General features: G+C 39.5%; 1 protein-coding gene and 1 long non-coding RNA gene across 2 annotated transcripts; one reads left to right on the forward strand and one right to left on the reverse strand.

Moving 5' to 3' along the window:
• Positions 1 to 1355: 1355 nt before the first annotated feature.
• Positions 1356 to 11628, forward strand: LOC140929526 (uncharacterized). The gene is made up of 2 exons (XM_073379288.1): positions 1356 to 1467; positions 9669 to 11628. The coding sequence occupies exon 2, from the start codon at positions 9721 to 9723 to the stop codon at positions 11428 to 11430; it is 1710 nt and encodes a 569-aa protein (XP_073235389.1). The 5' UTR covers positions 1356 to 1467; positions 9669 to 9720; the 3' UTR covers positions 11431 to 11628.
• A 1881-nt stretch (positions 11629 to 13509) lies between these two features.
• On the reverse strand, positions 13510 to 15844 carry LOC140929527 (uncharacterized). The gene is made up of 2 exons (XR_012164737.1): positions 15571 to 15844; positions 13510 to 13779 (listed from the first exon to the last, which is right to left on the reverse strand). It is a non-coding gene; the product is annotated as an uncharacterized lncRNA (long non-coding RNA).
• Between the last annotated feature and the right edge of the window lie 692 nt (positions 15845 to 16536).

Below are 16536 nucleotides of genomic sequence, written 5' to 3' on the forward strand. Positions count from 1 at the left end.
TCAAAACTATTCCATTTTCAAATTAAGACGTATTATCTATCTGACGCGAATCATCAAACGGATAACCCGTCTCACACGAATAATCCGTCTTTAGTGTGAAAAAAGGCCATTTCTGTTGTAATGAATGTCGCGCCCCGGCCTTGAGTTTGGCGTTCGGGTGTGTGCTTTTCTTTTTCACAAAGATTATTTTTAAATTGGCTATTGACATTTTTATGTGTAAAATAATATTAGAAGTGGAATACTTTATAAAAAGTATGATCTATCAAATGTTAAAATTTTTCAAAAGAATAGCTTATTTCATATCCCGAGGTGATCCTAAGACCTTTATTTTGCTTTAAAGATACAAACAGTACAGGTTAATTAATATTTAACTTTTTGAAACAAAAGAAGTTAATTTTTAACTTTTTTGTTAACCGTAACTGAAAAAAATTAGCCGATAGCCGTAAAAGAGCCAAAATTTTAGCCGATAACCGTAAATGCCACCACCCCATTGAGACCCTCACCTGATAGCTAGGGTGCGATTGATTAAGATTGGGAAAATGTTTAATTAAAGTTAGAATTTATTATTTACTTTCCTTGAATTTAGCATTTTTTTACAATTATGTGATTTTCCTCAAATTGTGCGATTGGATGCGATTTGAGGTCAATTGTGGGAAATCGCACCATCGCATTATATCAGATGTCCTGATTTAAGGAAAGAAACGCACCCTCAATTTCGTTTACTTCTATTTGGTATGTCCTACAAATTTCAGGATAGTAACTTTACCCCATACAAACACTGTAATTTTACAGGAATTGTACGTTCTGTGGTACAATGGGCTATTGCATTAACATCCGTCCCCCCCCACCCCCCACTGGTTGAGGACTTACCTTTTCTCCTTACCCTTGGAGAATTCCATGAAATTGCATAGACTCCTGAAGACTTCCATAAAATATGAGTCTACCTCCGAAGAATATGGGTTCACCACGAGGAAAGAGTTTTTTTCCTTGTGTTTGTTTAAAATTTAAGCTTCACCCCCAAGGAATTCCACCTTTTTCTCTCTGTACCACTAAAGAGATCCTCAAGTTTTCGTAACTTACCCCTGAAGAATTTCATTGCTTCTCAACCGGGGGGGGAGGGGTGCGAGTATTAAAATAATGCAATAGCCGAGTCACAGGGCATGAGTTACCTGTGGTCTCGCGCGTCAATGAGCCCAATTTAGTCTTATGGCACATCCACGCTAGGATTATTAAGCCACGCATTCTCTTACCTTTAGGGTTTACAAAAATCCTTCTAAAGGCGAAAACGGCTGCAAGAAGCAAAAACTGATAACTCTGATCCAGCTTTAGTACCCAGTCTACTAGCGTTATTTAGAACCACGATGAATTATGGGACGACGGTATCGCGATTTGCATGCGCACAGTTATCGAATTTTGCGTATTGGAAGTCGTTTACGCCTTTGAGAAGAATTTATATCCACTCTAAAGGTAAGAGAGTACCTCTTCTAATAATCCTAGCGTGGTAGAAAAAGGAGTTCAAACACTTGAGCCCAATGATACATGCAAGACTCATACTGTTGCATACAGAGATTGCATAAAGCTTACATAGAAAAGTCGAATCATGCATCTACAGAGCTTAAGCTTATAACTTTGCAAAGGCTGCATATCACGCCAAAGGCACTCGAGCTTATTCTTTATACATCTCTGTAAGTGGTGGTTTGGTACTGCTCTTACGATTTCTCAGTGTCCATGTGAAATACACAGTGAGGAGCATGTCTTCTTCGCGAAAATTAGCAACAGGCCATTTTACAGTTGTGTGCTCAGTGCCCTGGCCTTTGAATAGAAGCGAGGCTGGCAGTGACCTTGTTTCACTTTCTTTTCATGTGCAAAGTGTGGTATTCTCATGCTAACAAGCCAGTGAATATGATCATTTACATATGAAAAACAATAAGGTTTGTGACAAAACAAGGTCACCGCCATCGTCGCTTCTAATCAATGACTGGGACACTGAGCACATAACTGTAAAATGGCCTATTGTTGGATGAGGCTGAATATGATCTGAAGAATTATGGAGATGGAGGAGGGTTTAATACGCCAAGGTCGTAGTCCGAGGCAGATAGACATAATTCGTCAGATCATATGAAAGGTAGACTGTTCACAGTCCCCTATTTTTCCGTGTGATCGTCGAGATCGAGCGCGTCTTACCATTAATGGCGGCCATCTTGATTTTCAGTCGTACCGAATCTAACCTGGGGATGAGTATCAAATCTACTTAGGGGGCGGGGGACGGTTTGGCGAGGAGGCGAGAAAATTTTTTTCTCGCCCCCCACCCTCTAGAGCTATAATCCCCGACGCCCGCCCCCTCGGTACATATAAAAATCAAGATGGCCGCCATTAATGGTGAGACGCGCTCGATCTCGACGATCACACGGAAAAATAGGGGACTGTGAACAGTCTATATGAAAGGCAATAATTGTTTTTTTTTGGTGTATTAAACCCTCCTCCATCTCCATAATTCTTCAGGTTAAAACTACATGTAGCAATTATTGCTACATGTAGTTTTAGAAACAAGCCCAACATGTTTACATGGATTGATGTTGAATCAGTTAAGTTCAGAGACGGATCCAGGATTTTTTAGTGGGGGTTGGCTGATACCAGTCAGCCACCAGACGACACATTAATTATTTATTTCGAGTTGTCCTACATTAAATTTTGTCCCAAAACATGGCGATATAGGAAGGATGAATTGGAGTCTATAACACTGCAAACTCTTGAAATGCCACAAAATAGAAGAAATAGAAGCTATTGAAAAACCTTACTAACCTAGTCAGCCGAAAGTGAAGATGCCGTCATTCATCTAGGATGCTGCAGTGCCACATATTTCTCACAAACCACACTTCTATCGATAGTTGCTGCATTTGTGAGGCTTGATGGCTTCACAAGGTTTTTGGGACCCTCGTATTTCTGTTTGTTTTGCCACACATTACATTTTTTGGTGGGCTGTTCTAGAGACATTGGCTAGCCACCCAATCCAGCCCCCTACCCCCAGTCTGCTCCTGAAGTTCCTGTCAGGATGGATATAATGGTACAGTTTGTGGTATGTTTAGTGTAGCAGATATTCTTCATATAGCAGATGTTATCTGTTGAGTTGTATTGATGTATTCTTGCTGTACATTTTATGTTGGTAGGCAGTGGTTTGGCTATTTCTTCTTCGCGAAATGTATGAAATTTTCCACTATTTTATACTGCTCTACCAAACTAACCCAACCTCATCCCCAGGGCTTCTTGGTTGTCGTGTTTTTTGCTTGTGATTACCCAATTGCTATACCACTGATGTCATTTTCTGGTTATTGGAAACCTCTTCCAAATTTGGTCAACAATAGCTCGTTATGAAGAACCAGCCATGGGATTAGCAGAGCTGTCAATAAGGGCCGGTAGCCGACCAAAACTGCTGGCTAGTTAGACATCCTTAGGCGGCTACTTTCATCTCCTTCTACCATAACTACCAAAAAAAAAATAAGCACCATCAAATAAAATTGAAAAGCATCCGTTTGCCAGTTTTGAATGACATTGAACAAATATTTAAACACGTTTAGATCTGTGAAATGCTCGAACCGTGCGATGTCGTGAAACACCTGGGACATGTCGATGGCATTGTTCCCAGTCTTGCGTGTATTCTCGATGTATTCTGACGAAACAATATGGTGTCTGCGGTTGAAATACCTCTTGGAAACCTCTGGAAATGGCATTTCAGAGACTCTAAAAACCTTCAAAATGTCCTTGGATGCCTCAGCCCTAAGAAACTTGTGCCTTCGGTGCTAGTTCCAAAGCTGCCTACTATTCATTATCAGCCTGCTACTTGAAAAATTTTTGACAGCCCTTGATTTGAGCCAATCAGAAATGGGGAAATATTTTGAATGACTAATAATGTTAAAGAGACTCGTGTATGAAATGAAGTAATTTCACCTTGTCACAGGGATATCCGGGGTACTCTCACTACTAGTCCTTTCCTCATGCTTTCATCGTATGACAGTTCTACTGTCCTCCTTGCTGAATGATACTGAAATCTTTGGTGTCCCAGTTATTCCAGGAGGGTACCTAATTAACACTAATATCATACAATATGAAAAGGGGATACCCAAAACACTAGGGATTTTGGTAAGGGAATATCCAAAATGGGGCAAAGAAACCACTGTAATAGTTCATTTTCTCTACAGGGAACATGAAAGGGGTGCGCTGGCGCATGCATTATTCAATTTTCAGTTTCAGTTCTGTGGCAGCTGATAGGTGTTTGACAGTCTTGTTCTTTCTACAGCCAGAGCATCATTTATTTACTGGTTAAACACCCACATTCTTCTGATTGATTGACACACTCATTTAATCTAAAAACCTAAAAATCACCTTTTGCCGATTTTTTTTTCGCTGGATTCAGCATTAAATGGCCAGATTTGGTTGTTTTATGCTGAAAAGTGGATTTTCTCAAAAAACCTGGTATTTTGCTTTTAAAACTAGTCCAGCGGTCTTCTAGTCATTGTCCGGCTATAAAGAGTTAAAACTTACCACAAAGCTGTTTGCAGGGTGTACATTTTGTGGCCCTCTGATACACATGCAAATTATGAGCTTGTGAAGTTCAGGCTTGCGCAGAAAGTAAAATTTAAAGATAGTTTTTGGGTTTAAAAGTGACACAGCAGTCTTGACTTTTTCTTTTCGCTGTCTTTCCTCCCCTATCTTCTTTCGCTTTTCTTGCCTCATTTTTTTTCTTCTTGTTGCGCATTTAGCAGGCTTTATTTTGGTGGGAAAAGTTTTTGGGAAAGCTTTTAGGACCTTAGTATTAGATGAAAGGGAAGGTAGGTGGGTAGTAAAACAAGATTGTCATGGAAATTTTCGGGTCAATCTTACATGGTTTTTTGCCTTTTTTTGGGTCTCCTTTACTGAATCATGCTCTTTGTGATACGTTTTGAAAGATCTCTTCACCCTGCACAAGTTAGCGGACAAAGTTGTCCCATTAAAGTTGATGGTGTAACAAGCAGTAGAAAGAACCTGGATGTGCATGAGCGGTTACAGGCAGTTCAGGGGCAAATGGGTTAATGTCATTATTTTCTGCAGCTTGCAGCCCACCAGCTCACAAAATCTCCACCCTGTTACTTTGCTGTGTTAAAACTACCTAAATGTTCAAAGTACTAAAATCTCCTAGCAAGAACAGTGCCAACAACAACGAAAAACAAAAAAGAGTTTTATTTATACTTGGTTATTAAAATGTAGGAAACTACAATGCAAGTTAGTCCGAGTATGGTTGGTTTTTTAAAATAGTTTTTTCCTGTTTGTATTGCACTTTTCTTTAAAGGCCAGTGATCGCTCAATCGCCATTATCACTGAGGAAAGTCCAGTGATCTGAACAGGGCTGTCATTAAGAGCCGGGGGCCGGGGATTTCCCTCGGCTACTATGAGTGTGGCCCCCGGCTACTTTTATTGGAAAATAGAAGAAAATTAGAACCAAAAGAAACCCCTCGGTGTTTGATTCCCCGCCTACTTGTTGTATCTACCCTGGCAACTCGAAATCTTAGTGACAACCCTGTCTGAATGATCATTTATCATAGTGTTCATATGGAAAGTGAATAATAATGATTAAAATATTTTTTACTAATATTGCGTATTTTGGATAAATACTCAAACTGAATCCTTTCTTTGTGATTGTTGGCGCACTGTGTTCACTGTGATCACCGCAATCATTTGAGAAATATTTTTTGTTAATATTGCCTATTTATTATAAAATACTCAAATACACAATACAACAAAAATAGAACTGAATCCTTTATTTGTGATTCTTGATGCACTGGGTTCACTGTGATCACTGCAATCATTTAAGAGTAATTTTTCTGGTGAACCTAACAAACACACTGGTCATAGCAATCGCATGGAAGAAAGAATTTTTACAGATATTTTGAGCGAGTTGTCTCCCTCTTTAAAACATGATATGATATTATTTAATTTTTAATTCCCAAAATAGTTACCAGAATACAAAGAAAAGTACTGTATTTTCTCAAACAACCCCAGCATTATTTCAAACCATTGCTCTCAAACCAAGATGTTTATTTTAATGTTGCATAGGGCTGGCAAGGGATTTCCCAGGGATTTCCCGAGGGTACTATAAGCATGACCCCCGGCTACTTTCACAAGAAACAAAGGGAAAATAAAACCAAAAGAATTCCATAGCTGTTCAATCCCCTGCCCAGTAATTGCATATGTGTGGCAACTTGAAATCTTAGTAAAAGCTGTCATTATTTTATTGTTCTAAACTGCCATGTTTCTTTCCCTTAGTATCACCTAGAATGAATGCCAAAGGAGCATATAATAATATTAACTTTCACTTACAGATGCTGTATTTAGTAGGGGTGGAGCATTTAGGCAAGTAAATGCAGATTGGATTCTTTTTCAAAGAAACGTTGTCACCATATCCCTTTGATTCCCAATATCAACAAGCAAATTCTCCAAACTGATCTCCATACATTTCCTTAAAGAATCAAAGCATTTTTCCTTTGTTGATCAGTTAATTAATTCTCACACCTTTTTCTCTTGATAATGCATTGATATTGTTAGGCGAAAATTGATGTTGGTCACTTTTGGGACGCAAAGGGATATCCAAACTTTCCTATAATGGACCTTTTCTCCTAAAAATAAAAACAATTCACCATTTTTGCATAGAGCATAATGCACCTTGTTTACCCACCCCCACCCCCGCCCCCCCGTCAAAAAAAAATTTCATAACCATTGTGTTCGATTTCTCTTGGGATGACTGTAATATCCAGGACAAATTAGAGACACTGGTTTTGAAAATTGGTGGGGGGGGGGGGGGGGGGTGGGGGAGGAGGGGGATGTGGGTGGGGGAGGAACCAAGGTGTATTATGGTCTTTGTGAAAATAGTGATTGGTAAAATCCAGTTGGATGAAGTTCAACATTTTATATGAAGGTACAGTGGACTCCCAGTAATTATTGGGAGATTGAAACAATCAGGCTAAAATTACAGTCTTTTTCTGGGAAGTCAGTTTTGGTTTCAGTGAAGAGATGTTCCAATAATATCAAGACTTAATCAGAAATCAGGATATCCCTTGCATTTCTAAGCTCCTACATTTTCTGTTCCTTCTTGACCAAGGTTAACCTCAAGCTCCTTTAAATCCAAGTTATTGGTTTGAGTGAGCTTTATTTTGTTATTGTCAGTTAACCTGCAAAATAGATTTAAGGTTATGAGTAGCCTGCGAAAACATCGTTTCTCCTCGCTCTTCGCTGCTTGGGACGTTTCGCGAGGAAGAACGTCTGCGACTCAGAGGCAGAAATTCCACACTGATGATGCAAATCAATGTTTACATAATAAATCCGGTAGTCATGGGGTTCCAAATATAAATTTGTCCAGTTTTATGTGTTTTCTGGTCGGTTTTGGTAAAGTGCTCGTTGTGTTCATCTGCCGACGAACTCCAGCAAAACTCAAATACGTCCTCTAGAGAAGACTATATTCCACAAATATGGACTGTTTTGTTAGAGATTCTTCGCGTTTACGTTTGACCTTTGTGGTTTTTTGTCTTTTGTCTGTCATCAGTAAACAATAGCTAAAACAATGTAACTACTCTGTCGACCAATCAGCGCTTCTGACCGGATTCCGGACAGATTTTATGTCATCAGTGTGGAATTTCTGTCGCTGAGTCGCAGACGTTCCTCCGCACGAAACGTCCCCAGCGCCGAAGAGTGAGGAGAAACGGATGTTTTCGCAGGCTAGGTTATGAGTTAAAGCTTGACAATATGTGGATTTGTTGGTATTTGCTTCTGATTATCTTGTTTTGCTTTTAACCAAACTAGATCTACAGTTTAGCTTTTGACATTAAAATTTTCAATTGCAGGGGCGGATCTAGGGGGAGGGTGCAGGGGGTGCGCACACCCCCCCCCCCCCCCCTGAGATGACCTGCGGTTTTCTAATACAACTGGTATTCTGCAAAAAAAAAAAAAAATGTGGTGTATTGGTGTTGAAGTAGAGCAAGAGACGAGTGTACCCCCTCCTGAAAAAAATCCTGGATCCGCCCCTGTGTTGCATCACTTACTGCCATTTATTGGCTATGTGGGTCTAAATTTGTCTTAGCTTAATTACTTACCAAGGTATTTTCTAATCAAGATGTGAACAAAGTTTCTTCAACTCCAAAATTAATATATTGACTTCTACTTGGCTAGAAAATTATCTCAGTGAAGAAGCAAAATCTCTAAGGCATCAACATAGGCACAAGCGGTGCACCTCATGTCCTCTATGACTTAGCTCAACCGGCTTCGGCTGTCCATAATTATAATACTAGGTATGCCACTAATCAAAACCTGTGCAGACCATTTTCCAGAACTAATTATGGCCTAGCAAGGCTTAGTGTAGTGGCATATCACAGATCTGGGAAGTAACACCTATGAAAATTAAGTTTCTCCCCTTGAACAGTTTTAAAAATGAATATAAACTCTTTATACTTGACAGTCAGGCATCTTGAACAACTATAATCTGTTATTTAGCTCTATTTATTTAATATTATTATTTAATTTAAATAGTTTTTTATAAGTACTGTATATTAAACCTCCACCCACTTGTAACCACTCTGTGGTAGTAGCAAACTCAAAAGCTTGGCAGTGGGCTTTGGCAAATGAAATACACATAATAATAGTAATAATAATAATAATAATAAAAATAATAATAATAAATAATAATAATAATAATAATAATATTTCTTCTTGTTAAGCGTGTGGCCACTGTCCTTCAATCTGAAGTAAGCACATTGAAAACTAAGGTCTTAGTTTCCTGGGTCGTAGTCTCTTTCATTCTCTCCCGCCCGAAAGCCTTTCCTTGTGCTTGCTTGCAGGCTATACATGTAGTTATCAAGACACCGTTATGTTAATTTCCTTTGTATCGTGGAAACAATGTGCTAACCCTTCACTGAGACAGTCAAAGAACACTGCAATTCAAATCACGTGAGGTCTCAGAAGACTTCACTTTCGCTGTAGCTGGTCTACATCTGCACTCATAATTTTAGGCCTAGATTTTTGATAGTTTTTTTCTTAGTAATGCTTGATTTTCCTTTTCCCACTCTTAAATTATTGACAATTGTAAATAGTTTTCTATCGTGGACATATATTTAGTTTTTAATTAGTATCTTAGAATTCTGAATTGTGAATGGTTTTTGCTGCAAATTTGTATTTATATAATATTGATGTGGACGTTTTATTTTTATGAATATTTTACAGAAGTTTTGTGTGTAGCTTTTATAAGATTTTTATAACATTTTAATAAAGAATGTTTCCTGAAAGAACACCGCATGTGTCGGAACCCTTTTGAATGCGCGCAAATTATCAAGGTACCCGCGAGTTTGCATCCGACGTGTTTCAATAGGTGCTATCCCATAATGTAGAAATATCATAATATAATTTAAAATAAAGGGAACCCCCACTGGGGCCAGCGCAGTGGGTCTTTGGTTTTCAATGTATTTTTCAGTTTTTTTTTTCAAATTTTTTCCCTTGTCATTACTCCTCAAAAGCCTCTTGTGAAGAAACATGTCATTTTTTTAAATTATTTCTTCTTATTCTAAGACTTAAGACAAGACTGAAGACTTATTTTTTGAAATGTTACGTTATTACTAAAGCATTAAACCACCGTTCATATTTTCCTATTTTAGAAACGCAAGACGAGATTATAGCAGAAAGGAATTGTTGCTGAATGTATGAAGGATGGATTCAACAAGGGAGCAAACAACCGACGATTTTAATAACGAGTCCAGCACAGTGGTGGAACCGTATAAGTGCAAGCATTGTGACAAGCTATTTATCTCCTTGTTCTACTTCAAAGAACACAAACGTGCACACAGGGCAGAGAATTCTCAGAACCCTTATCAGGGTAAGCACTGCGAGCAGAGCTTTACTCGAAAAAGGCAGTTTCAGCGACATGAGCGTTCACACACAAAAGGGAAACTTCACCAGTGCGAGTATTGTGACAAGAGGTTTAGCCGTGCGCACGCGTGCAAGGAACATGAGCGTGTCCACACACAGGTAAAACCTTTCAAGTGCAATCATTGTGACGAGTGCTTTAACCTGTTACTGCAATGCGAGGAACATGAGCGTATCCACACGAGAGTTAAACCTTACAAGTGCGCGCATTGTGATAAGAGCTTTGCCAGCTGGTCTGGCTACAAGCAACATGAAAGGACCCACGCTGGACCTTTTACGTGCCAGTATTGTAACAAATGCTTCAAGACGCAATCGTATTTCAAGACACATAAACGTCTCCATACGGAAGAAAATCTTTTCAAGTGCAAGTATTGTGATAAGTGCTTAACGTCGTCATCAGGCCTCAAGAGACACGAACTTAATCACATAGGCGAGAAAAGTTTCAAGTGCAACGATTGTGATAAGAGATTCCCTTCTTCAGCAGCTTGTAAGGCTCATCAAGTTTCTCACTCAGGCCAGAATCGTCATCAGTGCCAATATTGTAGTAAGACCTATAGCAGTGTATATAATTGCAGGACTCATGAGCGCACTCACACGGGAATCAAGCTTTTCAAGTGTAACCATTGCGACAAGAGCTTTCCCACGCCGTCACAGTGCAGTCGGCATGAACTCAGTCACACAGGAGAGAAACCACATGAATGCAAGTTTTGTGATAAAAGCTTTCGTCAGTTATCACATTGCCAAAACCATGAACGTACTCACACAGGAGTAAAACCATTTAAGTGCAAGCATTGTGATAAAGCCTTTACCTCGTCATCAACGTGTATGAAACATGAGCGTATTCACACCGGGGAGAAACCTTTTAAGTGCAAGCATTGTGATAAAGCCTTTACCTCGTCATCAGCCAGCAAGAAACATGAGCGTATTCACACAGGAGAGAAACCTTTCAAATGCAAGCATTGTGATAAAGCCTATACCTCGTCATCAACGTGCAAGGAGCATGAGCGTATTCATCGTAGGCTATCGCATTGCAAGACAAATGAAGGTCTCCACACGGAGGTAGATCCGCACAAGTGCAGGGATTGTGATAAGAGATTCCCCACGTCAGCGGCGTGCAAAGCTCATGAGCTCTCTCACTTGGGGCTAAAACGTTATCACTGCAAGTATTGTAGTAAGTCCTTCAGCCATTTATCAAATTGCACGACTCATGAACGCACTCACACGGGTGTCAACCTTTTCAAGTGTAACTATTGCGATAAAAGCTTTCCCACGCCGTCGCATTGCCGTCGGCATGAACTCATTCACACGGGAGAGAAACCACATCAATGCAGGTTTTGTGATAAAACCTTTCGTCAATCATCACATTGCCAGGATCATGAACGCACCCACACAGGAGAGAAACCGTTTAAGTGTGCATATTGTGGTAAAGCCTTTAGCTCGTCCTCAACCTGTTGGAGACACGAGCTTATTCACATAGACGAGAAACCTTTGTGATAAGGGGTTTAACGAATCTTTAGATTGCACGAAACATGAGGTGTATCAAAACGTGAAGGTCAACCTCAGTCTCATATTCACTTGAGTGAGAATGTTTGAATCGAGGGCAATTAGCTTGAGACGCTCTCCTCATTGCGGTTAAAATTAGGCTTAAAAACAATGAAAAATTCCAGCAGGCAAATACGACAACTTTGAGCCTCCGGCAGCTCAGTGGTTAGGGACCGGTCATTATTTATCGCCGGCGGGGGGGGGGGGGGGGGGGGAGGAGGATTTGGGGCCAAACAATGTGAAATTTTAGCCGATCTCCCGTTTGAATGTTACTTCACTGAAGTGATCCCCCCTAATAACATTTGATGACTTTCGCGATTGCCCACCTCCCCTCATGTTTTCATTTTCCAAGCAAATTTGAGTGGTACCCCCTCTGAATCCTTCCAAATTTTTCAGTGATCCCCCCTTTTAGGTTCTCGGTTACGACTGACCCCCCCTTTTTTTTCTCCTAATAATCAAGTGATCCCCCCAAAAAATCCTCCGCCCCTCCCCCACCCCAGGCGATAAATAATGACCGGTCCCTTAGAGCATCCGATCTAAAACTAGGAGGGTCCTGAGTTCAATTCTCTCCTGGAGCTCGGAATTTTTTTCTAATCTTTCTGGTGTTAGATTTCTCCATCTTCAAAAAAAAAAGATACTGTAAGAGACGCTAACAAATTCGTATCAAAGAGCTTGGGTGATCCACATGAACCTGAACACTGTTAGGTTTCGAAAGCTTTATGACAGTGGCTTGAATGAGTGTCCACTGCCATCATTAGGCTTAACTTCAGAACAAATAATCGCAGCCCCTTCTCACTTTCTCAGATTCAAAGGATATAACAAGGAGAATATTCCTTCTTTTCTTGCTCTTTTTGACGATCGAAACCGCCTTTGACTACAACGGGGTCAGTAAAGCAAACATTCCCTTACCGGTCATTTTATAAAGTGTTTTAACTCACCTGGCCAGCAGCTATGCAAATTTATTGGAACAAAAGAAAGCGTTTGCATAAGAAAAGAGTTCAACTCCCACAGGACTAGTTTGGGACACTAACATGGCCGCCGTTTCATTGTTTGGGACACCAATATGGTCGCGGTGACGTCATGTGAAAACACTCCATAGGTTTAATTTACCTCAACTTCTTCCCCAGGGTCTACTCATTTTCCAATATGCCGCCGTCATGTTGGAAAACGAGTAGACCCTGGGAACAGGATTAAAGTTGCATCTATTTCTTTCCTAAACCCTAGGCCTAAAAATATTTGCGCGGTCAGTGCTTTGCGTATGGGTTACGTGATGCGAGCCAAGAAGTAACCATTTGTGGCGTTCACCGTCGGAAATCTCCACGAGAAATAGAGGCCTCCTTCCCCCACCTCTAAAAACCCTTGGGCTCCCTGCGCCCCCCCCCCCCCCTCCCCCCATCCTTAGTTACGTTTGAAACTACTGAGATACCCGCCCGTAACGTAAACCAATAGATCTCGACTAATGTCAGTAAAAACATAATCCCCGACTACAAAACTGCATTTTCTCAAGTTAGCCGAAACAGATTCTAACATGGTAATGAAAAAAAAAATGCATTGTAGCTAAGAGCAATTAGTGGTATTCAGCTTACTCCTTAAATAAAATCTCCATACCATTGCAGTTGGAATGATAAGGCACCATACATGTCTCCAAAGATGATCCTGAATGGTGACTTATCTTAGTTGTCCAATTGTATTTTAGAAAATAAGAACCTGTTTCAAATTAAGGCTAAACAGGTTCGCAGTGTACAGAGCGGGCCCGGCTAACGATAATGATATTGGTTTAATTATTAGCAGCGTTTCCACAAAAAGTCGCTCTAATTTTAGCCTAGCAGGTTTTTAAAAGTCTTAAAACCATGTTCTTATACGCGTGTTTTTACTGTATCTTAAAGAGAAGTAGGGGACTTCGAACACTCTTTAGTGCTTTTGTCTTTTATCCATTTTAGTAGAACCTTTTTTATTCGGCATGATATAAACTGTTTGAGTAAGAAATTGGTGATTTCAAAGAAATTTTCGAAAACCCTCAGAAACAAAGGATTGAGCAACAAAGCAATCTTCTTTTTTATTGTCTTTCAGAGTGTAACATTCATTTCATAATTATCATAAACACAATCATCATCATACTATGAAGGTGGCATGGTTGACAAAGTTTTCCGCTTTCTTCATTTTGTCATCTTTTTGAAGCCATTTTCATTCGTTAACGCCGATTATTCTTCACTTGTACTCTCTTTTCTCTTCTCTCTGGATCATTAATCGTCCATCGCCCACGTTCGGATATTCTTCTAAGCGCGATGTGTGGTCCTGTGCCTGCCATGAAGTAAGAATTCCATTTCCAGTTTAAAACAATTCGGTTTAAGAGGGGAACTCTGGTGATTTTTTGGGGGAAACGATGTTGATTAACGGAGAAAACAAATCAGGAAAGAAGAGGTATACACATAAACCATCCCAGTTAGTCCGCTACTGGGCTCAGAGGCACCTTAATTGCTGTGGTGGTGGAATACTGATATGGTATTGTCTACTATTTATTCCCTTCATTAACAACCTCCAAATCCAACATTTTCCAATTTTCCAAAATTTTTAATACCCCCCCCCCGAAATTTTGTAATTAAAACGATTCGAAAAATCTTCCACAAATTGCATGCAAAGTTGGCTAGGTATTCAAGAAAAAGAGCAAAATGAACGAAAAACAATGCTTTTAATCAGACTGCCCCCTTAACTCGGTGGCTATGTGGTATAATTCATCAAGTAACCACTTTAGTTTTACACTGTAAGATCAAAATGTTTGATTAAGTTTGAGGTTGCGCGAATTCACTTTTTAAGTGACGTTTTCATCAAGTAACCACTTTATTTTTACACTTTAACATCAAAATGGAGCAATTGAGGAATTTTTTTAATGTGTTCTGAGTGTACTAAAATTCGCAAAAAAAAAACGCTTGGAATTGTTTTCGGTATCTTTTGCTTGGCGTTTTATACGAAAAAAAACACGTCATAATAATAAGCCTCAAACAATCAATACTGATCTGTGCTTATGCTTTAGTGTGATGTCGTAAAGTTTATAAGTATGGCCGCCCCGTTTATTTAGAGAGATTACTTTCTGAAAATCAAGAAAAAGGTGTGGCAGCCGGACTTTGTAATTTCCAGTGCTTTAAAGAGCTTTATGATCTTGGAACTAGACCTGGCAACGTCCATTTTATTGACAATTTTTATCCAGTATTGTGGCTTCTCCCTTTCTGCCGTGTGCTCATTGATGATGTAGTGTCAAACTTCAGTTTGATTTTGAAAGCATGGCGATAAGGGCGGAAGCATAATTTCTAGCTTTCTTAGGTATGCCTCCCCTTTGTGAATTATAATAGGGAGCTTAAGTAACGACGACGGCTACGGCAACGAGAACGGCAAAACTAGGAATAGGCTTATACTAGCAAAACAACAACTTTGCACGTGCATCACGCGCGCTTTTTTAGTACATTTCTCAGCCGTCGTTGCACGACTACAACGTGAAACTGCCTAATTTCACATTTTGTCGAGGACGGGAACACAAGACATCAATCTTCTTTTTCTTTTCCTGAACTTTGGTACGGTCCTTTAGAATTCACCTCCAAAGACATTTTCCAACATTTGACGAATTAAACAAGATGGAATAAGTGACGTTTTCGTCGTCGTCGTCATCGTAATTGCTTAAGCTCCCCATTGTCAACCGCGTTATAAGATTCCGGTCGCTGCTAAAACTACGTGCACACGGCAAAGGACGAATTTATGACACGATGAAAAATTTGGCCGGACACGTCATTCAAACGGCACCGTTCCATATTTTCGCTTTGTTGACAAGGGTCTTTGAACGCCTAAGCATCTGAAGTTTCTTACGGTTAAGGTGGTTTCGTGCACGTGTGAAAGGAACATAAAAACGTAGGAATTTTAAACCGGTCGAAAACTCGTTCGCTGCGAGAACGTAGCTTTGGTATCTTTTGTCTCAACGGGGGTGTCTTTTGCAGTTCTTGTTAATGAAGAATCGAGATTATACATCTTAACTACGAAACGCACTCAACCTATTCACTGCCTTGAAGTACCTTTGAATTTGCAATGAAAATGTAACCTACATACCTTCAGGATTTTCGCATAGTTTCTTTTACCAAAAGGGGGCCCTCCGTTAAACCTTCTCCTTCCACTAGAATTGCAGTGGCACAGGAATAATGTTAGAATGAGGAGGCAAAGTGAGATCCCCTGCTTGTTCATAATTCACTTCCTCTAAAAAACCTCTGAAAACGTCTTAGAAGATGAACGCCAATGGGTGCTTTGTTGAAACAAATGTTTATAGATTAAAAAAGCAGAAAAACAGGTGATTTTCTTGAATTTGGAAAGGTGCAAAGATAGTTAATCATTATACAATGCTTAATTATAAATACTAGGCTACCAATTCGTTTATTTAAGTTGACAAAGAGATGAATTGTCGCTTTTCGTTAAGGGATTTCTTTTAATGCACTACTTTAAGAGGTTGACTGAAATACGTGCTTTGAAGTAAATAGTTTTTCAGATGTGCCAGGCCCAACTTCACCTATTTTTGTGAATATTTCTTAATGAAGTGGTAAAGTTTAGCCAAACCTGATAATCAGAGCATCTTTCAGTTATGAAAGTCATTTCGCAAACATTAGATATATCCGATGAGCTAAAAACACAAAATGAAAGTATTTTATTGTGAAATCGGCAGAAAACGTCTGCACGTTTTTTGAAAATCTAAAATAGTTTCAATATTCAGTGCTCAGTACAGGAGGTAAATTATTCTTTAAGCTACTGTCTTAATTTGGTGAAAGCATTGTGACAAAGCCTACAGTGACAAAGCCAACATTTAAAAAACGTTTTATAAGGATAATTGGCGTCATCTACATCACTCTGCGCCTTTTTTGGACAATCTTTCTAAACTTTAATTCCTATACTTTACTGCTAATCTAGGCATGATTTTAAGGCTTTATTATCTCTTTGATAGAAGAACCATTGCCGATACTGGTTTTATAGAGACCTAAAGCCAGCGTCCTTTCAGTTTGTTCGAGTATGGTTGAATTATGTTGGATT

This window comes from Porites lutea, chromosome 3 (genome assembly GCF_958299795.1).
Source record: "Porites lutea chromosome 3, jaPorLute2.1, whole genome shotgun sequence".
NCBI lineage: Eukaryota > Metazoa > Cnidaria > Anthozoa > Scleractinia > Poritidae > Porites > Porites lutea.